The 27,996-nt window shown below is 35.8% G+C and overlaps 2 protein-coding genes across 3 annotated transcripts; one reads left to right on the top strand and one right to left on the bottom strand.

The window, feature by feature from the left end:
• Positions 92–14,895, top strand: LOC109714837 (N-alpha-acetyltransferase 20). 2 transcript variants are annotated; one of them, XR_002217440.1, is made up of 7 exons: positions 92–395; positions 537–627; positions 4,379–4,511; positions 13,205–13,274; positions 13,368–13,539; positions 14,060–14,120; positions 14,225–14,283. XR_002217440.1 is itself a non-coding variant. In XM_020239548.1 (6 exons), the coding sequence occupies exons 1-6, from the start codon at positions 318–320 to the stop codon at positions 14,314–14,316; spliced, it is 525 nt and encodes a 174-aa protein (XP_020095137.1). In that variant the 3' UTR covers positions 14,317–14,895. The 2 variants fall into 2 exon arrangements, 1 of the variants encoding a protein (XP_020095137.1); XM_020239548.1 differs by lacking the exon at positions 13,368–13,539 and having other exon boundaries at positions 318–395; positions 14,225–14,895.
• Positions 14,314–27,996, bottom strand: LOC109717111 (ent-copalyl diphosphate synthase 1, chloroplastic). Its single transcript, XM_020242790.1, has 16 exons — positions 27,776–27,996; positions 27,144–27,230; positions 26,899–26,993; positions 26,493–26,790; positions 26,156–26,339; positions 25,543–25,757; positions 25,297–25,417; positions 25,069–25,181; positions 24,759–24,985; positions 24,433–24,548; positions 24,200–24,298; positions 23,464–23,721; positions 20,681–20,813; positions 17,760–17,864; positions 17,611–17,718; positions 14,314–14,697 (listed from the first exon to the last, which is right to left on the bottom strand). Exons 1-16 carry the CDS (start codon positions 27,864–27,866, stop codon positions 14,476–14,478), a joined length of 2,472 nt encoding a protein of 823 aa, XP_020098379.1. The 5' UTR covers positions 27,867–27,996; the 3' UTR covers positions 14,314–14,475.

Genomic DNA, 27,996 nt, shown 5'->3' with positions numbered 1-27,996 from the left:
TCTTTCAACATCAGAAACTAATTCTAAAAATCAGAATGAAAATTACTAAACACTCTATTCAATGAAAAATAGCTTTTGATCTTGAAAGTATATCTTTCAGAATCTAAACCAACCGACCCTTATAAAATTTGGGCGTAAACGCGAGACCAGCATATAAGACGCCGAATCTTGACGCGAATCTCTCGAAACTCCGAACAGCAACTGCAGTCTGCAGAGAGGGCGAAGGCGGCAAAAGCAGCGCCGAGAAGCAGTCGGCAGACGGCAGACAGCAGACGGCAGACAGCAGGCAGCAGCAGCTTCCGCTCCGACCGACAGCAATGACGACCATCCGCCGCTTCTGCTGCGACGACCTCCTCCGCTTCGCCTCCGTCAATCTCGACCACCTCACCGAAACCGTATGCCTCCCCCCCTTCTCTCCCTCTCTCTCTCTCTCTCTCTCTCTCTATATATATATATATGTATATGTATGTATATGACGCTTTGTCTCTATTCCAATTTCTCTAAGATTGGTGATGTTAACAAGTTATGAAAAACAGTTTAACATGTCGTTTTACATGACGTACCTCGCGCGGTGGCCCGACTACTTCCACGTCGCGGAGAGCCCCGGAAACCGGATCATGGGTTACAGTGAGCATCTCTAATCCTCACACTTTTTTTTTTTTTTTTTTTTTTTNGTGATTTGTGTTGTGCTCCGACGCATTTGATTGGGAAACAATTTGTTTGGTAGTGTGCTTGCGCTTGCACTTAAGGTGTTTGATGCTGGGCTTGAGAGAAAAATTGGTGCTTTTTTAGGAGATGGTTGGATGGTGTATGGCATGGGTCTTGCTTTGGGTTCATGTTTCGGAGAGTGGTAGGTGGCAATTGGGGCCGGGAGGTTCCTAAATCGCAAAGTTATAGAGGGAATAGTTAGGGCATGTCTGGTTCGTGATTGGAATGGGAAATGGAATTGAATTGCATTGGAATGGAAAAGTGGAATGACGAATCATCCAAAAACGTTTGGTTCATGGTATCTAGGATTTTGAGAGAGAGTTTTGGTTAAAGAAGAAGGGGGGAGAGGTGTTACTCTAGAATGGGCCAATCCAGGTTTCAAAGCTGGAGTGGGGCATAAATGGATTGGGTCATTTCCATTCCAAAGTGGAACGGGAATGGGAATCTTATTCCTACAAAATAAACAACAATTATCGGAAATTAGTGAATTCCATTCCGATTTTAGAATCTAAAATACGTGAGCCAAACAAGCCCTTAGGGTTCTTTACGAAGGTTTGATTCTATGGCACATGCTAATAATAGAGTAGAGCTGTAGAGGATAGCTATGGTTATGATGATTCTGCTACTAATAAAATTTCAGCTATTTATGTTACCATGACCTAGATTCGTCTGGGCTCTTAAATTATCCTCGTACTTGACATTTAAGGTTTTTTTTGGAACTCTATGGTGGTTAGGAATCGAAGCTTGTTGATTTTCTCTCTGCCAATTTGGTTTGAAGAATACCTTAATAGAGACATTGTCTTTGAGACATGGATGGTCCTGTGAAAGGTGTACGGTGATGACAAATTCTTTATTTTTTGTGGGTTGGACTGAGATATCAAGGATGCCAATGACTGTTATAGGTGTTCCTTTTGTTCCCTTAGTCAATGGGAAGTGATTGTTTAAGGTTATTATCAGTAATTGGCTTAAATTTACTATCCTAGTCAAAGAACAGCTTCTTTACAGTAATTAAATGGTTGTAATTTGTCTGGGGCTCTCAGAGTCAATGCCGGTTGGATTTTGAAAGGTGCTGATGGACTGTTGTATGGCAATGTATAGGTCAACAGGTGTTATTGTGGTGGATTGCTTATTCTAAAAGTAGCTGCGTGCGTGAGAGAGAGGGAGGGAGGGGGAGGACTTGCACGCTTAAATCTCATTCATGGAGTATAAAAATTTCTTGCAGCAAATATTAATTGATATCTACTATTCAAATAATAACCAAAATGGACTTATCCAATAATTTATTTCATCAAGCAGTGGATGAGTTTCTATCTTAAATTTGTTCTTTTAAGCAAATACCAAATATTCAAAAGAATATGTTTTTACAAAGAAATTATTTTACTGCATTTGCTTGAGTTGCATTTGTTCTTTTTTATGCTATTAATCTTGTTTATGCCCACTCGCCTACTCTTTAACAATCAAATAATCCATAATCCTTTGGTTAACTTATGCGAGTTATCTAATTGTGAACTTTTTTTTTCATGTGGCATAAACTTGAAAAAAATGCAGGACCTGATTGTAGAATGACTCCCCATTATTTTGAAAATACAGGATAACCGAAAAATAGAGGAAATTAAAGTAGAATGGCTACCCATTATGGATCTGTATCTCTAGGGGCATGGAATGGTAAAAGTGAACCGTGTGTTTGAACTTTATTGGAGATTTATACATTCTAATTCTTCGATGCATCTTATTTTAGGGACTGCAATAGAATATCCTTTTTACCTTTTTAGTCATTTAATAGTTGAAATATCATTTTCACATTTGAAAACTACTACAATATAGTAAACTTTCAAAATCTTTGCAGTCCCTTTACTTTGTGATCAATCACCCCTCAAGTTAGATAGTTCAAATACCTATAGACTATGCTAACTTCTTGATTGGATGGTGAATCGACTTATATAGGACAATTACTCCTTTCAATATTAATCATTAATTGGACTTCCATGGTAGCAATGATAGCAATAGCTTTACGTGTAGTTTGTCCTCAAAATTAGAGTTGTTTTGGAATTTATCCTTATGTGCTTACGAGCATCCGAAAACCCTTGTCATTTCTGTGTCAAAAATTATCCAATTGATAAAAAGTTATCTTCTGTCTACCAGTCTGTGCTTCCATAGATGTGAATGGGTTAGGAGATGTCTTTTCCTCTAAAAATGAGGAGACGTTTGTTAAGAGATGATCATCCTTAGCATACCAACATATCTTTGGGTGTGGTGTTCGAGAAGAAGGCGTCTTTTTATTATTGCACTTCGTCAACCTTTTCTTTTCCATGTTGAGCTTGACCAGGTTTCTACTCTACAAATCCAATCTATTGTTCATACCAATGCTGAAGAGATTCATTTTAAAACCCCACTGTCTCTTACGAATTTGACATGGTTCTTAAAAAGTTGGTGTTATAGGCAGGATGGGAGAGTATGAGATCTCTCGAGATTGCTTATAGCAGTGAACTCCAAGATGGAGTGATTCATTTGTTAATCTTTTGGAGTCTAGCATAACATATTCCCTTTGTATCCAAATGCATCAACTATCTCTTCTAATAAATCCGAATACATTGAAAGCATCATATATAGGTGAGGTTATTCTGGAGTGCTTTTGGCCTCCATCACTTTTAGAGAAACCGGCTAACAGTCGTCGTCATTTGTCATTGCAGCTGTTTTCTGAGCAGGTTAAGAGAGATCGATCCAAAGGGGTGTGTGTGAAAAGAGTAAATAAAAAAAATAAATGGGTAGGGCAACACTTTATATGAATGAACTGCAACCAGCCAAGGACTCTTCTTAAGCATGGGTTTTTGCCGGCTTGACAACTTAATTATGCTTTAGTGTAATAGTCATGCTTTCTTAGTGCCCGAGCTACGATACATTCATGCACTTATCATAAGGCGATAATATGCAAGCTTGGTGGATTAATGAAAAATTGAGATACCAGTCAGTTAAAAAGCAATACCTATATCAACTGAAACTTTAAAAATTATAAATATCTATGCAATGACATGATATCTCTAAGTAAGAACATCTAGGAATTCCTCATATAAATATCTCCATACAGAATTCTACATATGTATGAACCAAAATACCAACTAGAAGTTCATTCTTAAAGAAAAAAAAAACTTTTCTTATTGCTGGTTGATTACTTGTAAATTATAACCTCCTTACATTAAGTTTGGATGTTATTTTTTTTTATTCTCTTCAATTGTGAGATTATATTTTGTCTTAGCTGAAATGTATATGGATAGGGATTTGTTAGTTGCCATGTAATATATGATCAACCATAAGTTAGGATGTGCAGGAGTCTAGCATTTAACTTGATTACTCACGTGCTTGACCATGCCTTCTTTTTTACCCCTATGTCTCTCTCTTTCTCTCTTTGTATTTGGTGCCTAACTCGCTTTGTGGGCATTTTTACCAGCTTTAGAATATAACAACATACTGTCCTTAATCTTAGCACCATAGAATAAACATGTTTCAGACCCGCATGATCCTTTTTATTTTCTAGTCCAAAATTGAAACTATTTTGACATGCATTGATTAAAGGACGGTGACATTTCTTCATGTTTATAAGCTCTAAGCTGTTACTCTTGTTCCCTCACTCCATTGTCGACATATGATAATGGGCAAACATCTTCATTTTCAGTTATGGGTAAAGTTGAAGGGCAAGGTGAATCTTGGCATGGCCATGTAACTGCAGTTACTGTTGCTCCAGAATATAGGAGACAGAAACTAGCTAAGAAGCTCATGAACTTACTAGAGGAAATTAGCGACAAGATGTAAGTATGTCATCTGAGTATTATCTTTTGTTCATTGAGATATAATCTTCTGAATAGTATTGATTAGGCCATTTACTTTTTCGCATATTAAGTATTTTTCATGATTATGATTCTCTCACAAAATGCATGTGAAGTTCAATGGTTTTGCGCTATCTATTATTTGATATACTAGTGCACTTCCCGCGCTTCGCAGCGGGATAACATAGTCCCTGGTAGAAAAAGAATATGAGTTTAACCGGTTATTGCCTATCTAAGTTTGTGATCAGTATATTTATATCTGTGAACAGATTGGATGAGCTGAACCAATGTTCGCCCAATACGACGTTATTTCTTGTACAATTATTTAGAAGCAGAATAAGCAGGATTATAAAAAGAGCACTTCATATTACACAAAATATACATTACATAATTATCAGAGAACTTTCTCTAGCCAGAAGATTTTGTACAGCTGCTAATTAATAAGACAACATATGACAAAACCCAAAATATTGCTCTACTATATCTCCCAAAACAGTGAGTGACATTCTACGAACAGATACTTTACAATATTTCAGATGCCTAACACAACGTCATTGTGCTGCTTAATCTGCCTATAGTCGCAAAGTAGAGCATCATATGTTACAGAAATTCGTTCCTACATATATTTGAAATACATGGCATCATCAAAGCTGGCATCAATCACTTAAAAAGGTATAGGCAATCTTTAAATATTTCATTGCCAAATTGGCAGCTTGCCCTTTTGACTGCAAACTAACATTATTAACATCACCCCATAGCTTAGCAATCTTAGTCAACCCTTCATCGATAGGCATCTCAATTTCTACATAGGCTTTGGTTGATCCATCGCTATGTTCAACTAAAGAATATCGGGGTGTAGGTACGGTTCAACTGGTCAGTAATTTGCTCAAATATTTTTTTTTGTATGATGTCTTCAAGTATTGCATGCCTGCGCGACCCATAATCAAGTCAATGATCATTTCTTTTAACTTCTTGAAGTGAATTTCTAATACGTACTTAAAGAATATAGTAAAGCATACAACCGAAGCAACCTGTTATTTAGAATGAAACTGAAATGGCCCAAGATATGTATTATCACTAAAAGATTAAATCATAATCATTAATCCTAAATATTATTAAGGTGAAGTTGACATATTTAACGTTTAATAGCTCCAAGAGACATAATGTTTATAAATCATCAATTTAATAAAACTAAATTACTTAAAACAAAATAAAAAGTCCCACTTTATAATATAAAAGAATACCTGACATGAAGGAATGAAAGTACATTGTTGAAGATATCCGAAGTACGTGCTGGGCAATGAAGTCTGGAGATGTTGGCTGCATATAAAAAATTCGGACTACAATTAATAATTATTGAAGAATAAATTTGGGGAAGAATTGATATAAGAGGTATAAGATAGATTGATTTTATAATGTTTGTGCTTGGAGACTAAGCTGGCCTTCCTTTTCTCTTTCCACGGAAGTGGGAGGAAGAATGCAAATTTATAAGAGAAGGCTAACAAAAGTGTAGAAAAGACCAAACAGAATAGGGTTTATACGTATATACGCACAGAAAAAGAAGGAAACAAACAAGGGCGGTAATAGTAGCAGAAGAACTTACAGCTTTACCACAGGAAAGTAACTAGCAGTGGGATGATCTGGTGCCAAATATAAATGTCTCTACTCAATAATAACAGAGCTGAAGTAAATTGCATAAATCAATATATTTAAAGGAAAAAATTAAAAGAAATAGAGTAAACAGAGATAAGCAAAGGTGCAGGACAACCTGCAGACGCAGCAAAGTGGTGTCGACCGGCAGGAAACAACAATGGACCCATACCTACCCGGAGTAAAGCAACATCAGCCGGCGGTGAGATCACAAAGGACCCACAGCCAATCGGCGCTGAAACAATAATAGAAAGTGGCAACGGAGAAAGCACTAGTGCACCACGGAAGGTAGAGGGTCTATCTATATAGTAACCACGAACAAAGGGGGTGGGGGTGTAGGGAAAATGAGGAAAATGAGGTTGGAGAGATGGTTGTGTACGGCTGATCTGGCCTCTATCTACGGGTTATCTATCGGCGGTGGCAGGATCATACGAAGTCAACATTATTGAGGTAAGGGAGGTGCCCTATCCCCTAAAGTCCACGACAGTCATCCACGCCGCGATAGAGCCGAGAGAGACACTCATTAATAAGGTACAGAGCGAAAGAAACGCGGATGCAATGGAGAAGGCAACATGTATCGATCTCGCATAGGAGTCACACCAACCATCAATGCTGGTGATGATCTCGAGTTATGACTTTATTAATGAGGTAAGTGGCAAAGTTGACGCTGATGCGATTGAAAAGACAATGACGACAACTGTAGAGTAAAAGATTCATTAATTGTAAGCTGGGCTCCACCTGGGCCCTATTCTCCTACGCCCCCCATTCTCACCAACTGAAAGGTGAGCCCCACTCGCCTGCTCATAGTTGGAAGGAATGGACACCGTCCAACTCTAGGATATTTTGGAATGCCTCCTCACCTTGATTTATTTTTATATTTTTATTGATGGTTTCAAAAGTTTCAGACAAATATTTTTTTAAAAAACTATACTAGAAAAATTTGCAATTTGTTTCTATGTGGTTTAGTACATTTTTATTTTATGACCCGATGGTTTAAAAAGTTTTATTTTACTGTGCTGCGATTTTATTTTTTTAATCATTATAAGAATACAGCATTGAGTTGGATAAACAAATGTTATAGTAAATTGATTTATTTTACAAACTACGAAATAACAAAAGTGCACAAAATCACAGAATGGCAAAGCAAAAGTGTGCAAAATCATAGGGCTTTATTGAGGTTTATTCAATTTAATAGCTTTATTAATTATTAGTTACTAATTATTTTAATTTAATTTTGTAGCCACCTACTAAAATATTTAAAGTTCATCAAATCAATGATATAATCAAATTCTCAATATTGTTCAACAAAATAAGTTAAAAAGTAGGGAATTAAGGGTTGTGAAAAAAAAGAACTTCAAGAGGCCATTTTAGAATGTACTATAGATGAGGGGGTCTCCATACGTTTCTACGAAATGCTGTAGGAGTTTGATGTACAATTTTTTATATTATTTGCAAGAATGCAATAAGTAAAAATAGGCTTTTGCAAAGAAAAAATGTATAATAAATCCTTCTGAAGTTTGGCTCAATTTTTAATATATGTTCTAGTTCATTATTGAAAAAAAGTAAATTACACTTTTGGCCGTCAAACTATGAGGCGGGTGACACTTTGGTCTTTATATTTCAATTTGTTGCAATTTCTGACTTGACCTTCTTCAATTGTTGCAATCAAGTCGCACAATCTAATTTAGTTGGCTGAATATTGATAAATTGTTGATGTAGATAGCAAAGTAGAACTTACAAACCACGGGATGGCAAGAAAATGTGCTAAATTTCATGAAAAATAAAAAATAATTATTTTACAGCAAAAATCTATATATATATATATATATATATATATATATATAGAATTGAGCTCCTATGCTTTTAAAAGTACCAAGTCATTGGTGCTTGTAAGTTTTTAGCCCTTGGATTAAGGGATATGCGGTTAAGATGATGTGGGCCCCCTAGGGTTAAGTGGATGGTTGGTTGAATAGTATAATCTAACGGGTGAAAATGATCAAAGGCGTAGATCTAACGGTAAAAAATTTACAAGCACTAAATACTTGGTACTTTTACAAGCACCATAGCCGGACTCTCTCTCTCTCTCTCTCTCTCTCTCTCTATATATATATATATATATATATATATGCAGAGAATAGAGTAATAACACATGCCAAACTTTAGAGACTAAATTGTTTAAGTAAAAAGTAGAAGGGCTAATTTACAATATTTGAATAGTACAGGGATTGTCTCATAGATTTTACTCTCTCATTTGATGGAGAAACTGTTGTCTGCACGAGGTGAATAAGGACATTGTACACCGTACTTCTAAAACAACACCATACTTCTAAAACAATATCATAGGGGGTTATAAAATGGAAACCTAGTCGATTAGATATATTTTTCCAATATTTCTTCTAAAACAATATCATAGGGGGTTATAAAATGGAAACCTAGCCGATTAGATATATTTTTCCAATATTTAAAGTGCCTATATATAAAATACATGAACATCATATCTGTACAAATCAAATAATGACCCCTCCACAGTTGATTTTTTATACAACATGATACGTAAGTAGCATACCTTTGAAATTCATGATGTTTTTTGTTTTGACATGTCTTCTTTGAGATATTATCATATTGGAGATCAAATATATTAGATTAAAAATTGAATTTAGAGCCCAAATCATCAAATATAAAGTGCAGTCCATCGGATGTAAGTATACACCTGGTACAGCCAATAATCTTCTTCATTGAAGGGAAACCCAGACGGAGCCTTGTGGCAACGCCCGGGAAACTGCCTGGGTTTCCTTTCATATAATGTTATAAATAATATAGTCATCAAGTGTTCGCAAATTATAAATTATTTCACTTTTTAGTTGTCCGTTTATTCGATTCCTTCATTATACCATTAGATGATGCCTGTGTTGGAATTCTGCCAAAAACCTTCTATGTGCTTAATCTTATTAGCAACTTAGCAGTAAATTTGTTATATTGATTCTCTTTTTATATCAGTACTTGCGGATTTATTAATTGGGATAGCTGCTTATTGACTGTGTGTTCCCTGTTAGTCTAGTTCAGATTTTGTTTTTGTGATGATTTCTCTTATGATTGCCTTTAATTCTACTTTATGTCAAAAGAAAGAAAGAACAGCCTGTTTGATGAGGTGAATAATTACTCTTCTGCTATCCAGCTTTCGAATCTCTTCCCATCTTAAAATCAATTAGCACTTGCGAGGTGCTACTCCTTACGAAGTTGACAGTAGTAGGATATTCCTTTTCCAGGTTTTCCTGGCTATTTTCCTTGTATTTAATTTTTCTACATTTTTGTGTTTATTAGAGGTAATATAGAATAACATATCTCAGAGAAGGAAGAGATCTGACCATATATTTCTGTTACATGGAGGAAGCCTCGGAAACTCCACTTGCTTGTACATAAACAATGGCTAGTAGAGGAAACTAAAGACATTAGACTTTTTTTGTTCTCTGCTATTTTATGCATGATATATTCTTATCAAGACAGATAAATGCAGGTTAGAGGTCTGAAGTTGAAATGCACATATAAGTTGAGTGAAGAATTGTAGAAGTGTTAGGAGGAAATTCAGAGGACAAATAATTTAACAAATCTAAATGAGGCATGTGTTGTTGTTGAATGCTGAGTACTAATCTAATACTTCCATTTGATGACTCGGGACTCCCATAGTTGAGCAATGACTAAATTATATCAAATCCATCAGTCTCTAGATCAAAATAAAGATTTACACCCATTATTGTATTGTAATGCTGTGAGCCTGAATTGTTGATAAATATTATTGTGGCTAAAAAAGTTATTGACAACTCAATAGGGCCACTTCTTGTTGGCCTCAAACTAACATTGTGCATGCAAGAAGTGAGTGAAGGACGAAATCTATAGAGTATCATAAGTCTACAACCTGGATACCAGAGCAAATATCTGGAATGAATGGTGACAAGAGGTGTCTGAATTTGTCTGGAAGGATATGAGAGAAGAGAATATTGATAGAAGTTGTGCCAAATGACATGGATAACCTTTTGGTTGTAGCAAAGTTGTCGGAAGTTAATGTAGTCCTGAAACCCAAGTTGAGGTTCCTTTTGATTCAGTTATTTTTTGTGGTCAATTAATAGGTAATGTGCATGAATATATGTAGTGAAAATGCGTCATCTCAATGTGAACCACGTTTCTCATATGGAAGGAAGTGTTATTATGTGGAAAAGTTAACTTCACAATGAATATGGAGAATTATGTGATGTACTTCTTTGGGGAAATTATTTAACAGAAGTAAAATAACCATATTTGAATCCAAATCAGTGGTTGCATGCTCATTTCTAATTGACCTCTTCTTTGTGTTGTCGTGGTTCTACAATAGTTTGGCCTTCTTCATACAAGCAGGTAAGATTTTTTGTATTAGGATCTCGCACTCCTAGCAATGGCTTCGATACCAAATTTTTAGGGTTTGGTCTCTTCCTAGCACACATTGTGATTCTTCGAGGGATTACAGTGCCTTCGTTACTAAACTATTCTACTCTATTAATCTCTTCAATCATACATTACGATGAAAGACCAGTTTCTCATTTATAGGCCTCATATCATGAAGCAATAAAAGTAGGACTTTACTCCTAATTATGGAAAATAAAGAGGAACTCAACTGGGACTAATAAATCAACTAGAACTCAAACTAAGTCAAATAAGACTCCACTGAGACTAAAGTCATACTAGAACTCAAATTGATCTTGACCCAGCCCAACTTGACTAGGCGGAAATGGACAGTTCGTAACAGTTTCTCCTCTTTTTTTTGTGAATTTGGTAAAGTTTGTTATGTTGTCTCCAGTGGCTCCAAGCTATAATTCATTGGTTCTATCACCTGGAGCAACGAAAACTCATGCGTCACACCTATGTAGTTAATTTTGTTTTATAATCTGAAAGTGATAGTTCAATGGTGTCATGTGGTGTTCACGTGGATATTCAACACTTTGTCTCTTATAAACTACAATAGATCATAAACACAATTCAGCTGAAAATAGTCCGATGACTGACAAGTTACTGAATGATTGAATGCACTTCTATTTTACTTACTAATGTTGCCAGGTGGACTACACTTGAGACGATTTGGGCTTAAATTCTTCCACTCTCAAAATTGATCTTTAGAGCAAGTGAATTGATGATCCATATTGTTGACGATGATCTCGAGTATTTGAAGTAACAAGAATTAAAATTCATCTTTCATTTACACTTTTTGCCTATGCATCAAGTGCGAGAATTTTGACCATTTATAGTTTTCTAGTTTGATGTTTAAACATGATTTGAATAGTTGAAAAAGCTATTAGAAAATATTATTCAGTTCAATTTAAATAAGATTGAAAGAAGGGCTAAAGTGCATACCCTCTTGAGTTGTATTAATGAATATATATAGTACAAGAGATTGTCTTACTATAGTAACAATGACTACTATAGTAAGAGTATAACTAGGATTACATACTATATAATCCTACTCTATAGAAGGCAATGATACTACTCTATATAAGGCAATAATACACAATATCCAAATATATCGTAACATCCTAATATAGATAAAATATATTGTAACAAAGATGTTTATTAGTTTAATGGCTAGGATTTTTAACAGATGAATCCTATTCTATGTTTAGAAAGATTTTTCAATTTACATAGCTCATTTTTGTCTCCACTTGATGCATTGATAATTTTTTTTTTTTGTGGAAAACTGCTCGTAAGTTTTCAAATTCTTTACATCATTTCCACTGTCGAGGTGCATTTCTCTTCTCTTCTTTTGGACGGTTTTATGCTTCTTCACCTCCTCTTTACCCCTCAACTAATTCATCACTTTCTCTTCTACCTCCCAATCAGGCTTCTGTGTTACTTGCATCGGAACCTTTGGAACCTTTTCCTACTTTTCCTGGCTGCTCTTCCCCTCTCTCCATTTTGATTCTTTGCCCTCTGCTCCGTGTACTTGCTTCCGTCTAGTCCCCTTAAGAGTAGTGCTCGTATCTCTTTAAAATTCGCTAACTTATATCGTAGTATCTTAGATTGAATGAAGGAGACTAAGCATGCGAAGTACGTATTTAGTCCATCTAGTTCTATTATTTTCTGCCCTCAATGGTAATGCCCATAAGATTTATGAGCCTTATGGCCTCGAGTTAGAGTCTGGAGTGTCCCCTAACTGTCGAAGATCTTGGACAGATCGAGTGGTGCCCCGTGATGGTCGAAGATGTTTGACAAATCGAGGAGTGAGGAATTTTTCTTCCTGTGGCTCTTCTCGTGAAAGTGACATTGTTTATTTTAGATGTTGATTGCGTTGTATGTAGAGGGCCATTTGTTTTATTGTTTCCTTCCTTCTAGTGGGTGGCGGAGCATGGCTTTCTTTTCTTGCATTGAGTGCTCTGTATGTGTTTTTTTCTTTCTTGTTCTTTCTTTCATGTAGTTTGGCTAGTTTATACTTTTTTTTCTCTCCCTTGTTCTATTTTTTCGATTAATTTGAGTTCACCATTGACCTTTTAGGTAGTGGTTGTGTGCGGATGTGAGTTAAAATTATGTTTTTTTTTTTTGATCCTTTTAAAGGAATTACACAAGGAATCACCTTGTGTCTTACATTCAAAAAAAAAAAAAGAAATTCTAAAATCAATTTTGAATAGAATTTGAGCCCAAATCTTCTGGAGTATAGCTCTCTCTCTCTCTCTCTCTCTCTTTCTCTCTCTCTCCACAAGTACATATATATGTACATACGTACATACATACTGTGTATGCATGCATAATGTATGGTGACCACAGGGTATACTCTGTTTATTTGAAGCAGCTCTTTCACATGCATACATGCCCATAGCAGAAGGCAATCTGCCCTTTTTTGTTGTTGCCATATTTTATTAATATACTTATAATCTAATTTCGTTATTTAGTCAAGCAGGCCATGCTCTGAGCTATGATGGGGCCATGTTGGGTCCTGATAGTTGTGTTCTAACTGTGATGATTGCACCCCTCATGCACTAAGGAAAGCTTTTCTCTCTCCTCTGCAGGGATAAGGCTTACTTTGTGGATCTCTTTGTGAGGGCATCGAACATGCCGGCCATCAAAATGTATGAAAAGGTAATGCTTTTTTCCATCCTTTATAGGTTAACCTCATCCTCTTTTCATCTTTCTCCTCTTTTCTACTACTTTTAATGATGTGATTCTCCCTAGTTGGTAATATCAGCTGAATCGGACCGAGGCATTATGAGTATGCTTTGGGATTTCTGTTAAAAAAGACTGGACAATCTACTGATTGTAGACTATTTTTTGTCGTCTTCTGCGGATGGTTGTGATTAGTTGATAGGTTAAAGAGGGCATCTGACCATCCGGTTACTTGAGAATGGTGAGTTGAACGGTCCTGATTATTCGGGAAAAGGCATGCTGGTTTTGGACGGTCGTTATGTTAATTCTTTGGTAACATTATGGCAGGGACAATTAATATAATATATGTACTTAAAAATCTATCCTAGTAAAAGTGAAGAATGCACAAGCCCCCCCCATTATGCCACAACAAGTATGGGCAGTAAAAGTGTATAGGGTCCACAAACCCTTCAAATCTTTGTAAATACATACAGGTTAATCATTTCTTTAGTCGCTTTTTTTACGCATAATTGCGAAAAAGCTTCTTCCATTTTTCAGAACTGGTTTAAACTATGGGGCGAATAAAACACCCAGAATTTGTTGCTCCTTGTTTTCCGTATTTCCCATTTCTCTAATCCATGTTAGTTGAGAATATGAGTTTTGAAACTTTTATTTAACAGTAAAGTTATTTGCTGTTACAGATTTGTTTATGGGAGTTTAAATTATTATTATTATTATTATTATTATTATTATTATTAATTTTCCCTCTGTCCCCACTACAGCTTGGCTATGTGGTTTATCGAAGGGTGCTGCGATATTACTCTGGAGAAGAAGATGGGCTAGGTAAGTGATCAAACTGGCGCCACTTTGATAGATGTTGCGATTGCGTCCTTTTCAGTATGGATTTTATTCTGCTTGTGATGTTACTGCTTTCGCATTTATTCCAGATATGAGGAAGGCATTGTCGCGAGATGTCGAAAAGAAATCCATTATCCCACTCAAAAGAGCCATCACGCCCGACGAACTCGAGTACGACTGATTTTAACCTCCACTATTTCTTGTTTACTTTTATTTGGTATTTGAGAATTTGCTAAAAATAGTTGCTTCTGAACTCATGGTGACCCTTACATACATATATATATATATATATGCAATACATACGCTGAAAATATGATGCTTGTATCGAATCGAATCTGGTTTAAACCACTCTGTCGAAGATCACTTTGGAGATATGGGTATTGAGAGTGGCGTAAGGGCAATGGGCAAGATAATAGAAGCTTTTCACTACACTCAGGAATGTTTGCTTGGTCTTGTTGTTGAGGTTATTGGAACTTTGGAGAACACACTGAACTAGCTCTTGCATCCCTGAATCAACTTCCTCGTCGATTTTGTTTACGATTGTGTCCTTCTCTGCCGCGCCCTGGTCAGATGGAATGAATGAGATTAACTCAGCAGTTAGAAGAAAATGGAGATTACTAAATTACTAACAGAGTATTTCTCTAAGCCATGAAATGAAACAAACTGAACTTTGCTCATGCACTGTTAAACATGGTTCTGAGTCTTCTGACAGCCAATTAGTATAATAAGATCAGATGGCAAAAATAGAATGTTAATGAAACAATTATTTGACTTTCTGGTTCGCTAAACCTTCAGGTCGGCCAATCAAACCGCTTAGTCCCTGATTTTGCTTCTGCTTTCGGCTTCAGTTTTCGATCAGCATTGGGCTTAAAAAGTTATAGAGAGAGCTAAAAAATGGGATCTGACTGAAAAGCCAGTAGCTTCAATTTTATTGCTTCTTCTTTTGTGCTGCAGAAATTATCTATTGGAAATTTTTGATACAGTGTTTCAGCAGAACCTTAAGTAGTATCCCAAAATCTCAAATTAGTATTCGGTGTTGAACCAACTAAAGAACTTCCCAATCGGGTCGAACCGATCTGACCACGATTCGATTCAATCCTTTGAACCGTATAATTTTCAACCATCAAAACAGTGAACTGGTTTTATTTTAATTAAATCGGCCAGAATTTTTTATTGGTCATCTTAAAATCCAACAATTTAAAATTAATTTAGCTGATTTTACTCTTTATTAGTACAAATAAGTCTTATAAAGAGTGAAACTTGAAAACTTATATTTACTTAAATTTGGTTTAAAAATTTATATTTATAATTAAATATGATACTAGAACAATAATATATAACTGTAATATAATAAAATTTTAAGCAATAATTAAATATGCATATGATATCATGATGACCTCAGTGGTTCAAATATTTGACCCAGTAAACTTTTTGCATCGCTATTCGACCCAATTTTTAAAACACTGGATCTTCCCGTTTTGTGCACCAAGTAATACTTTTCAATTAGATTGTGGTACAATTTTGCCATTATTATCTACATTCACTGGTACACTCACTAGTATCTACATGTGATCCTCAAAAGGAAAATTATATTGGGACTCCCTCACGGTGGGACAGTCGAATCCACCGTCCATCGTGCTTTAGAATTCAAGAGATGAGCATGATGGACGGTTGATTAGACTGTCCAATCCTAAGTCGGTAAAATTCAAACACGGTGTATGATGAATGATAGATTAAAGCGTCCCATCCTAAGTTCGACGAAGATGGTAAAAAAAAAAAAAAAAAAAAAAATTGTTATTAATGAATTTTGTTCTTATTCGGCAAAATTTGATTGGCTTGTGGCCGATGATGACATAGAGAGAATTTTATTTTTATTTATATATATATTTTTGTTGGTCGTTCTTGTTTGTTAAAAATTGATAATTTGGCTTCTTAAATCTAGACTCTTTTTTGAGTTTTCTATTGAATCTGTGACTCCTGATAGAACCTTTCTCATCTCTAGGCTACCGTTTGGTTCGGGGTTAAGGAAAAACTAGTTATTCTAGGGATAGGGTTAAGTTTAGGGTTAAGGTGGAGTTAGAGTATTTTTGTGTTTGGTTGGGGATTGGAGTTAGTCCAGAATAGTGAAAAATAATATTTGATTAGAGTATGTGGGATAAAAAGGATAGTGGGTTATTATGAATAAACAATAGTGTTTGGTTGGAATTTGGTGGGATTAGGTAGGGTTAGCTAACCCGGGATAACCCATTTGAGGTGAGGTTAGCTAACCCCACTCATTTTTAGAAGTGTTTGGGGATAAAATGGGGGTTAAGGGGTTATTTCACCCCTTAACCCCTAACCAAACGGAGGCTAGGGGAGTAAACGAGACGAACACGAACGAGCTAAAGCAAACCCAACTTTTAACTTAGTTATAATAGAAAGGCTATCTACAAGTGGAATACGAGCTGCGCACAAAAAAAGGATCTAAGAGTTTAGCTAAGAAAGATACTTCCAAACTAGTAATCTTTATTTATCATTTTACACTACTATAGCACTTACAATTATTTTCCACTACAAATAATAAATTGAAAATTTTTAATAGCAAATTTTTTAGGGTTTTTTTTTTTTTTGGTTAACTTTTATAATCCAAGCTTAATAGAGCTGAACACGCGCACTTGACTAAGTTTAGGCTCAACTAGTTTGTTACGTGAGCCAGCTAAGCAAATCCTTACTGCACCCACTATGATCGAAATATAAGCTGATTCGCGAACAAAAAAAATACAATGACAATCCTACACAAACCTTATTACCATTAGAAATCTCAATGATTTGATGTTATTGCAAGTTTGCTCTAACCGAAAATTAAAAGTAAAATTAGATTGCATTGGAATGCGAAATGAAGGTGACGAATCATTCAAAAATCTTTGGTTAAATTGTTGGAATAAGATCATAATGAATAATAATTAGGAAGCATAGGACTTTGATAAATGGTTTTGGTTCAGGGAGAGGAGGAAAAGGTATTTGTTTGAGAGAGGGTTGTGAATAGTTTATCTTGAAATGGGTCAAATCCAGAATTCAAAACTTTTGGAATAGTTGTTTGTGAAAAGTAATTAGACGAAAGGAAAGGAAAGACATCTTAATATAAAAAAAAACTTCAGATATCATTCATGTGGTTTCGTACTTTTTTTATTTTAATATTATGTGGTTTAAAGTGTATCAATTTAATACCCCGTGATTTTATTTTTCTCTTCTTATTATTCCATCCACTAATTTTTTTTCTTTAAATTAATGACAAAGTTAAAACTAAAAGATACTAAAATAAATACTCGATAAACCTAGGTGGAGTATCTGAAGTTTTTTGTATATAACTGTTTAACGAAATGTTGACGGAGAAGCTGACGAAGGGAGAGAAAAAAACCACATAATAGAATACTAGAGTGAGAAAGTACGAAACTACGGAGATGATATCTAAAATTTATCCTTAATGTAATGTTACCTGTGGGGAGAGGGTCGTCATTGTCGTTGTCGTCGCCGTTGTCATTGTCCTCCTAAGGGAGAGGAGGTGGGAGAGGGAGGAGGCGAGTCGGGTGAGGCGGGGGGCGACGAAGTGGGAGGTGGAGTGGGGGAGGGCGTAGAAGAAGAGGCGCTCGACCGGCCCGCGCAGATCTCCACCGTCCGCGCCAGCAGCAGCCCCGCGTGGGCCCCGCCATTCATCCCTTCCTCCCTCCACGTCACCACCCACTCATGCCACTGCATACATATACATATTATTATTATTATTATTATTATGAGTCCGGCTGAGATACTATCGATAGTATGAAGCATTTTGTGTTATCAAGTTTTCTGTCGTTAGATTTACTTTTTTTATCATTTTCATCCGTTTGATTATACTATTCAACTAACCACCTACTCAACCCTAGGAGGCCCACATCATCCTCACCGCACATCTTTTAATTCAAGAGTAGAAAACTTAATAGCACAAAGTCATTGGTGCTATTAATAGTACTCCGGCCTAGTTCTTATTATTATATACATATATAAATATAATATGTATATGTATATGATATATGTACGTACACACCCGCCAACACAAACAGCAAACAAACAAATCAACAAGAAGCGAACAATGAATATATCGATATAGAGTATGACTCTCGTATTTATAAGTCGTTTTTATCATAAAATTTCTGTATCGACGATTCATACCGTTAAACATTATTTAGAGTATTTAATGCTTTTTGAAATCAAATTTTATAATTTTTCGATATTATTTATCTTACGATAAAAAAGTCACAAAATTGATAATTTTTAACGACCGGTATGAAATACTTTTTAGTTAAATGGTGCAAAAAAATTAGAATAAATTGAATTTTTTATAGAAAATTCTATTCACTACTTATATAAAGATTAATAACTCCGATTTTAAATTAAAGGATCCGATCATCTATTTTTAAAACGTCGTTCGATTTTGACTGTTCATTTTATGACTGCTTGATAGACTTTATTATAATTAATAAAAAAAGTTGGTAATAATAAAATAAAGATATTTGAAAAGATAAAAAATTAAATTTTTTTTTTTTTGTTCCTAACTTAATGGCAAATAAGAAAAATGGATGACGAGAGAAATATATATTTAAAATGATAAAATAATAATATTACAGAGATAATGGATGTTGCTAATAGTTCACTGATAAAATTTAACTCAAAAAATATATTTAAATATTTTGAAACATTGAAAAAATATTTTTAATATTAACTTTTTAGGAAGGGTAAATAAAAAAGTCCAATTTTTTTAGAAAAAAATATATAAACAATTGCCCTTTTATTTGGGATGGGAAAGTGATTGCGTACGAAATTATAAAAACTGTGTATATAAGAAGTAGGAGATTTAATACTGATGACTAAGTTTAAATATTTTTTGTTAGCTAGTGATTTGAACCTAACCCTCTAATTATTGTAATTTGACCTTTAATTTTTTTACTCCATTTCTTTTTCTTTGAGAGAATCACGCTTTAATTTTTTTAAAAAAAATAAACTTAGTTAAAAATGTAATTAGATTTCAAATTGGAAATCTCGGATATGTACTTTCAAAAATCAGCAAAGGTTCAATATTCTTTAATTTGTAAAAAAATTAGTATTCAAAGTTCATCTGTTGTTGTCGAGGCAATAAATTTCACACAAGCTAACAACAGAGAATACGACAGAAATTAAGGACCCAATTATAACACTTTAGAAGGTTTGGTACTCAATTGAAATTTGGGAAAAGGACCTAATTGCAACAATTAGAAAGAAAATTGTTAGAGACTAAATTGAGACTAGCCTAATGTTTTAACTTTATCTAACTCTTCGCTTTAATTTTGAATTTAATATTCACTAGTTATTTCAATTAAGTTTCTGCCGCCGAAAAAAAAAAAATAATTTAAGAACACAGTTTAGTCCACTCTCGCACTGGAGCACATTTTGATTCAGGTACCCAATTTTTTAAAAAAATTATTTCACTACCAAACCATTTAATTTATTTGATTTGAATCAGTTAATGATATTTTAATTTTAAAATTTAAATGTGTTACTTATCTTTACTTATTGAGTTAGCATATTTTATAATAAAACAAGCAATTAGTTTAAATTTTAAAGTCAAATTAAGCATCATTGACATGCTCAAATTAAATAAATTAGAAAGTTCGATAGTAAAATAAAAATTTTGAAAGGTTGAATAGCCTGCTTAAAATGATTCATAATATAAATAAGTTTTGTAATTTTTTTTTTTTTTTTTTTTTTTTTTTTTTTTTTTTTTTTTCATACATACTCTTGCAAATATGTAAAATTATTTAATTATTTTTACAAAGTTAGCATTTGTGTATATGTATCCTAAAAAATCTTGCTTCTTTAATTATATCTGTGCTAAGAAAGGGAAAAAAAAGGAAAAAACTTCAAATACCACCCCTGTGGTTTCACATTTCTCACTTTAGTATTCTGTGATTTAAAGTGTATCAATTTAGTGCCCTATAATTTTATTTTTATTTTTTTTATTATTGATTTTACTAATTTTTTTTGTTAAATCAGTGATAGAGTTAAAACTAAAGGATAGTAAAGTGAATATTTGATAAATCTAGGTTGGGTATCTGAAATTTTTCGTATATAGTTTAATAAAATATTAACGAAAAAGTTGACAAAAAGATAAAAATAAAACTACAGGACACTAATTTGATATATTTTAAACCATGTGATACTAAAGCGACAAAGTGCAGGGTGATATTTGAAGTTTACCCGAAAAAAAAAAGAAAAAAGAAAAAACAAAAAGTTTGTGCACACATGCATATATATACACGTAAGTTTTCAGATGCACGTACAAAAATAGTAGCTCTGTATAAGTACTTGTATAGTTTTTATACTCATTAGCTAGTAGAGAGATGCACGCATTCCCTTTGTTTTTTTAATCTTTAATTATTTACTTATTTAATTTGGTGTTTAGGATGGGAACTAAGCATAAATCTTCAATTATTATTATATGCATAATTAGTAGGAAAAATTTAATTAAATTTTAATTTGGGCTATGTTAAGCTCACCGCTTGTCGCAGGTGGTGTCGGGTTGGGTGGTGTCCGAAAGGCGGTGGCGGCGGGACGGCCTCGAAGGCGAGGCGGTCGATCAGCCGGCGGAGGAGCCCCAGCAGGCCGTCCTCTGTCGTCTCCCGTCCCGACCTGCATTGCACGGGTCACTACATTCGTCAATCATCTTTTTTATAATAACATATATACGATGACACCACCATATAAAGGACATAAACCTTTTTTTTTAAAAATTATTTTATTTTTCGAAAGAAATAGTATAGTATCCATAGGCATAACAGACGCAACAAAGCAGCAACATGAGTGGCCCGCACAAAGTTAGTTGATTGTGTAATTTATTTATTTATTTATTAGGGTGTTTCTTCTTTTGGCTGTAACACAATGGGGGCGTGTGGATCAGAATCTAAGTACATCGTACTCCAAAGTGTGTGTCTATATATATATATATATATATATATATATATATATATATATATATATATATATATATATCGAGTTGAGCTAGAATACTCTCGAGAGTAAACGAGCCCGTTTACTCTCGAGTTGTTTTCGATGATAGAGCTTCCAAATTGACGATCGGCTCCGTTAAATATGATCTAAACCATTTAAACTACCTAGAAATCAGATTTCACGCACTTTCGATATTGTTTTATATCCATCTAGTGAACAGAAAAATGAATGGCTGAAAATGAATATTTTTTAAAAAATGATGATAGGAGTCTTGTAATCAAGATCAAGAGTATAGATCTTGTTTTAAATAGTTTAAAGAATTTTCTAACAAAAATTCAATTAATTTGGATATCTTTACACCGTTAAACGAGAAAACGTCTCTTATCCACCATTAAAATTACAAATTTTGAAACCCTTTGATCATTAGGCAAATGATGTCGAAAAGATTTGAAATTTGATTTCTAAACACTTCAAGTGGTATAAATCATGTTCAACGGAGCCGATCGTCAATTTGGAAGCTCTATCATCGAAAACAACTCGAGAGTAAACGGGCTCGTTTACTCTCGAGAGTATTCTAGCTCAACTCTATATATATCAGTTGGGCTAGAATATTATTGATAGCAAAAAGTCTTTTTTGCTATCAAATTTTTAGCTTTTGAATAAATTATTTTTATCATTTTCAACCACTGGACTAAATATTATAACTCAATGGGGACCACTCAACCCTATAAGAGACTAATATCATTCTAACCCTATAATTTCTCATCCGGTCCAAGTGTTAAAAACTTGATAGTAAAAAAGATCTTTTGCTATCAATAGTGTTCCAGTCTAGCTCTCTCTTTTTATATATATATATATATATATATATATATATATATATATATACTAGGGCTACTAGCCTATTATACTCTTATGAATATAGACTCGTTCGTACTTATAAATTTTTAACCATTGGATGAAAAGATGTGTGGTTAGGAGGATAGTGGTCCCCAGTTAGGAAGATAGTGATCCTCTAGAGTTGAGTGAATGGTTGGTTGAATAGTATAATCTAACGGATGACAAAAAACAAAGGAGTAGATCTAATGGTCGAAAATTTATGAATACAAAAAGATCTATACTCATAAGAGTACAGAAGCCGAACTCCCTCTCTCTCTCTCTCTCTCTCTCTCTCTATATATATATATATAGATATGCACCCTTTCTAAATTTGTTGGTATATTATTATATTTTGTCTCATTCATTTTTTAAGATGAACGTAGTTAAAAATGTGAAGCAATTAAGCTTCGAATTTAGAACCTCGAATATTAATTATTAAGTTCTTAGTCAAGTGCATGTATATATATAGTATGTAAATGCATGCTGCAGCGCTTGCAGCATTGCTACCTATACACCTACTTTGTAGGTGTAAATTTTATACCCTAACCTCTTATTAAAGGTTAGGATTTACTTCTAACATATTGGGATGTAAAATTTATACTTTATAATGAAGTGTACATGTAACATTAAGTCTGATATGGCATCATAGATATATGTCACGGACAAAATATTTTCCGTTGACTTCTCCTTGACAGTGGCCCAAATCTGCTAGCAAAACGGGTTGAAAATGGGTTGAATCGGGTTGTCAAGGAGACCCAAACCCAACCCGCTATGGAGAGATGAAGGGTTTTGTAACCTCTCCCATCAATGATGAAAACTCAAGGGTTATGAAACTCTCATGAGTTATGGGGTGACTTTTGGGCTTATGTCTCATTACGAGGGTGAGTTAATGTGTCTCATAATGAGAGAGTTAGTGTGTGTCTAGGTTAATTGTATTTAGGAGCTTATAAGTAGTGGGGTTTTGGTTAAAGTCAAAACACACAAGAGAGAGTGTGTATATGAGTTGTAATTCTCATTTTTTAAGTAGTGTAGTACTTAGCTTTTTGAGAGAACCTCTGCCTTTTTCTCTTTGTCATTTCCCTTTGCATGCTTAGTCATAGGACGCGAAGGTCCGGACTAGCAATAGGGACGAAGGCTTGCCCATTTTTGAGCAGGAAGGCGGGCGCCGCACGGACTTTGCGAACAAAACCGCTAAGGCCGTGACAGATATAGCTCTGTTAGTGATGTCACTCGTTTAAAAAATGTGGTTCCGGAAGCGCCTGGCCTTTCCTTCTCGCACTGTTTATGTTTCTATTTTCAGCTTGGTTAGAATGTTTTCAGAAGCACTCATTCCTTTGTAATTTTCATGCGTTTGATTTTCTTTGAGATTTGCACACGAAGAGTTGATTTGCCTACTGGAACAGACATTAGAAAAAACCGATCGGAACACGTTAAAAAGATGGATGCGAACGCCAACCTGGTCCGGTCGCTATCACCGCTTTCATCGACGTCGTCCTCGAGGAAGTTGCGGATGAAGTGCCGCCTCGTCTCCTCCGTGCACGACTTACTGCGGAAGTACGCGGAGACGGCATCAGCGAGCACGGCCGTCTGAGCCCACCCGAGTCGCTCCGCGGCCCGGTCCGGTTCGAATATGGATGACACAGCTAAGAAGTAGGCCCTCAACATGCTCTTCTTGTTCACGCCATACTTTGCAAGACCATTCTCCTCGTACCACCTAAAGCAACATGAAAGTATGAAACCCCATGCAGGGTCAATATGTTCTCATCATCCTTTCATAATAGGTAAGAGTGTATGCAAGTTATTTGAACTTCACGCCATTTTACAAACGTATTTGAATTTCAAAAGTCTGCATTTCAGTGTATCAAACTTTATGAAATTCGCATTTTGCGTATTTTGCGTAGTCATCCGCACCACAGTTACTTCCAATCAAACCAGAACTAGATTTTAAAAGTAGAAATTGAAATGCGAGATTACACAGAGGACGGACGGTAATTAAAAGTGGCGCCTGGATGTACAGATGCACTAGGTGAACGACAATTTCTTGAAGCTTCCGGCGATTGCGGGAGGTACCAAAATGACAATATATCAGCAAGTTTCGGTACTAACAGGTAACCTCTACAAATTTCGCATTACTAATAAAACAATGTATAGTTGTGGATATGATATTGTAAAGCAAAAAATACGGGAAATACATTTGGAGGCCAAGCCACTCAAGCTGATGCAGAGCCTGGCACTGGTTGAAGTCCGCTTTGGCGAGTTCAAGGTACAGGTCATTGTTCACAAGTGGCATCCTGCAATATTTGATAGCCACATTACTACTAAATTATACTGGCATAACAAATTCATTGAACCTGATTATTAGCATTTAAATATAGAAGTAACCAGATTCGATGAACCTGCTCTGTAACTTTGCCAAATAAGTTACCTATAGAGGGTCTTTCCGATCCAGACGTCGTCGGCGCCCCCATATTGGTCCAGGTACAATCTAGTCTCTATACGTGGTAAGCTGGCGTACCAGGGAAAGTCCAGCGTGTACTCCACCTGCTCGTTATTAATGAGTTCAATAGAAAATTTTGATAAATCACGAGTTCTTCAAAACTTAGTTAATTTATAGAATCTAGTATTCGTTGCCTTTGTCATCCTATCAAGCGCTTTCCATGAGTTCATTGTTTTTAAAATTGATTACAGTATAGATCAGATTGAATGAAACTACTCTGATGCAAAAACTTTCGACCTTGAAAGTAAAGTTACCTCGCCTGGCAAGTCCTTGGCGATGATCCACTTATCCTTGAGCTCGTTGCAAGCTTGCTTTTCTCGAAGGAATGCATAGGAGAAGCTCTTAGCGCGCTTCAATATCTTCTCTCCTGGGAATAATAACTGTGCTGCCCTGTTGAGGTTGTACATCCCCGTGACCGCCTGGCTCGACTGCCCCGCGAAGCAAATAAACTCTCCATCCTTCTCAAACTTCCTAAACACATCTGACCCCAACCATTGTATTGAGTTATGTCATTAGCATCAGTATTTGGGGCTAAAATTGAGATTTTGTCGAATAGTTACTCACTCGAGGAGACATCATATCCATGTAATCTTAACAGGCGGAATCCCATCGCTGTGTCGTCCACATCGTGCACCGCAGAATTCCTTGCCCAACAAATCCCTTCTTCAGTCCAGTATCTGTAATGCATAAGTAACTAAATCAGCACAAATTGGAGGAACATATTGAGCGAGAATCTGAATTGTTTCAGCGAACAATTTACAATTATGATGAGTTTACTATTGAGACGAGTACCTGGACACATAATCTAGGCAGCTTTTAATATCATGCTCAAAATACCGAGAGATCCCAAGACGAGCCAATCGATCGACCGCCCAAAGGTGCTCGAATAGGTCGACCGGATAAACATTGGGCACTAAATTGCCAAAACAAAAAAAAAAAAGAAGAAAAATCATGAGAAAATCCTTGAAAGAAAGGTCAAATTGAAGATGCATATACATCGATGATAAGAACATAAACAGTTGGTTTGGTGGGTTTTACCCCCTCCGTCGAATCTTTCGACGATTCGTCGAAGGTAGTCGAAGCACTTCTCGTCTCGCGTTTGCATGAGAGCGTAAGCCGTAGAGGAAGGAGAGAATAGGAAGGAGCCATCCATGCATTGGAGCTTAAGAAGACTAGCCCAGTCCAAACCAGGCATCCCCTCCAGGCTATGGAGAATTGATGTTGGTACTTTATGCATCACTTCCTTCGGTATCCTGCTCCGCAGCCAGAGACGAGCATTACAATTCACATAGGATATATATCAGGAATGCTTTATATTCGGATAAAATATGTTACCCGACTTCAATTTCTGTTTCAATCAAATCACAGCATCAGACTCTATTTGATTCCCCTAACCGAGGATTTTTTCGGTAACTAATTCAGCTGCCGTGTTACAACTTTTCGAGATGATGTGACGATGGTGCGGGAGGAGCTAAATGAAGTGCAATGACATCTCAGGACATGATATTTCAAATGCCATGTTATCTTTAAGAAGTTACATGATAGCTGAATCAGCGGCCACATTATCCTTGAACTAATTGATACAAAACTTAGAAAAGTTCATAGACTCGAGTACGATACAATACACATTAGGAGATATGGAAAGTGATACCTCTTGAGCTTTAGACTTCTCCGAGCATATATATCCTTCAAGGCAGGATGATCAAAAGGAACATCCAGGCCCAGGTCTTTGGCCATCTCTATTAGGGAAGGGAAAGCAATCTCAAAGCCAATAGGCATGAGCTCCGCCTCCTCCTCCGCCAACCTCCACATGTTCCCGCGGAGAAATGATAATCCTAACAAATTTCCATATATCAACTACCCGTTAAAATTCACGATTGGAACTCGCAACCTCCGGCTCTGATATCATGCGAAAGAACTATTCTTAACTAACCCTCTAGCGAGTAAAGACGATAAATAGTCTTTCGATCATTTATATTCGATTTTACCTCTCTCGCACTTTTCGGGGTGAAGATCCCACAACTCCAACGCGACAATGCAAGCCAGAGTGTTGATCATCCTATCGTGGGCGGAGAACGTGGCGGCGTCGCCCCACGAGCCGTCGGGAAGTTGGTTATCGACGATCCATCGGATGCTAGACGGGAATTGCGGGCCGTCTGCGTCTTGCTTCTCTATTAGCGCGACCCATGCGGTGTCGTACGCCGAAATGCTTATCTCTCCATCATTGATCGCGCCCAACATCGTCTTTACCTCATTTATCATCTTCCATATATCTAATCCGGGGACCTTAAACAACAATGTGTCTAAAATCAACAACACAGTTACCAAATTCTAACATGCAAACTAAAACAGAGGATCCTCAGTTTCTAAATTATGCCTTTTTTTTGAGTTTACCTCAAGTAGATTGTGCTCATCATCCAATTTACTACTCTCATCCAACCTATTAGAATATGAAGCTCCATCACCACCAATAATATCAACACCATACTCTGCATGATGAAGTGGAACATCACCTAATTAATGCTTCAACAGCACAAGAATCTCTCTATCCGAGCATCAAATCACAGCAAACATATTCCACTTTGGTTACAGATTATGAAACTCTCATGAGGAGGAATAAAGGGTGGGAGATTTGATACCCTGGGTATTGGATTTGGATAGAGCACAACACTTCCACTGCAGATCATGGCAAGCACCCTTGTGACCTGGGACAGGTACTCTTAACCCTGATGAGAGAGACACAGGGAATAGTTATTCCTTTGCACCATACCCCTTTTAGAATAGTTATCCTCTTTGGTGGGACTTTATTCCCCTCCCACCACTTCCCCCCACTCCCTTGACCCTTCCCCAACAAGCATAACAAACATAATTAGGAAAGAAAAATAAAAATTACAAGTACGGCGCATTTTATAGGACAATAAGTATCATCATCCAACGGTTCATATTCCAGATGTCCTATAAAACACGGTCAGAGAAAAAATAAAAACTTCCAGTAAAACGTATTTATGGAATAACACGCGCCACATCACATAGCATTTTGTATATTATCAGACAGACAGATGTGTCATATTTCGGTTGTCCTATAAAACGCGTTCTACGAACTGAGCCATAAATTATAGCAGATATATATATCATCTGTTTCAGAGAATCAAAAGTACTAAATAGGAAGGGAAAGAAAAACTTTGTAAATACCAAAAGAAAATTATATTATGGATAAACTGAAAAACCCATAATAATAATAATAATAATAATAATAATAATTGTGACGTGCCTGAGGAGAGATGGAGAGGAGGGAGGCGAGGAAGCCGGAGGAGACGAAGAGTCGGGAGCTTCACGCGGGGTGTGAGAACCGAGGAATGCATTTTTTCTTTTTTCTTTTTTTTTCTCTTTTTTTTTTGTTTTGTTTTGTTTTGTTTTCTTTTTTTTTTTTATTTTGGTTTGTATTTTGCTACGTGTTGGGAAACGGAGTGGAGTGAGGTGGAGTGTGGAAGT

This window comes from Ananas comosus, linkage group 1, assembly GCF_001540865.1.
Source record: "Ananas comosus cultivar F153 linkage group 1, ASM154086v1, whole genome shotgun sequence".
NCBI classification, from domain to species: Eukaryota; Viridiplantae; Streptophyta; class Magnoliopsida; order Poales; family Bromeliaceae; genus Ananas; species Ananas comosus.
This window is presented reverse-complemented; position numbering and strand designations above follow the sequence as displayed.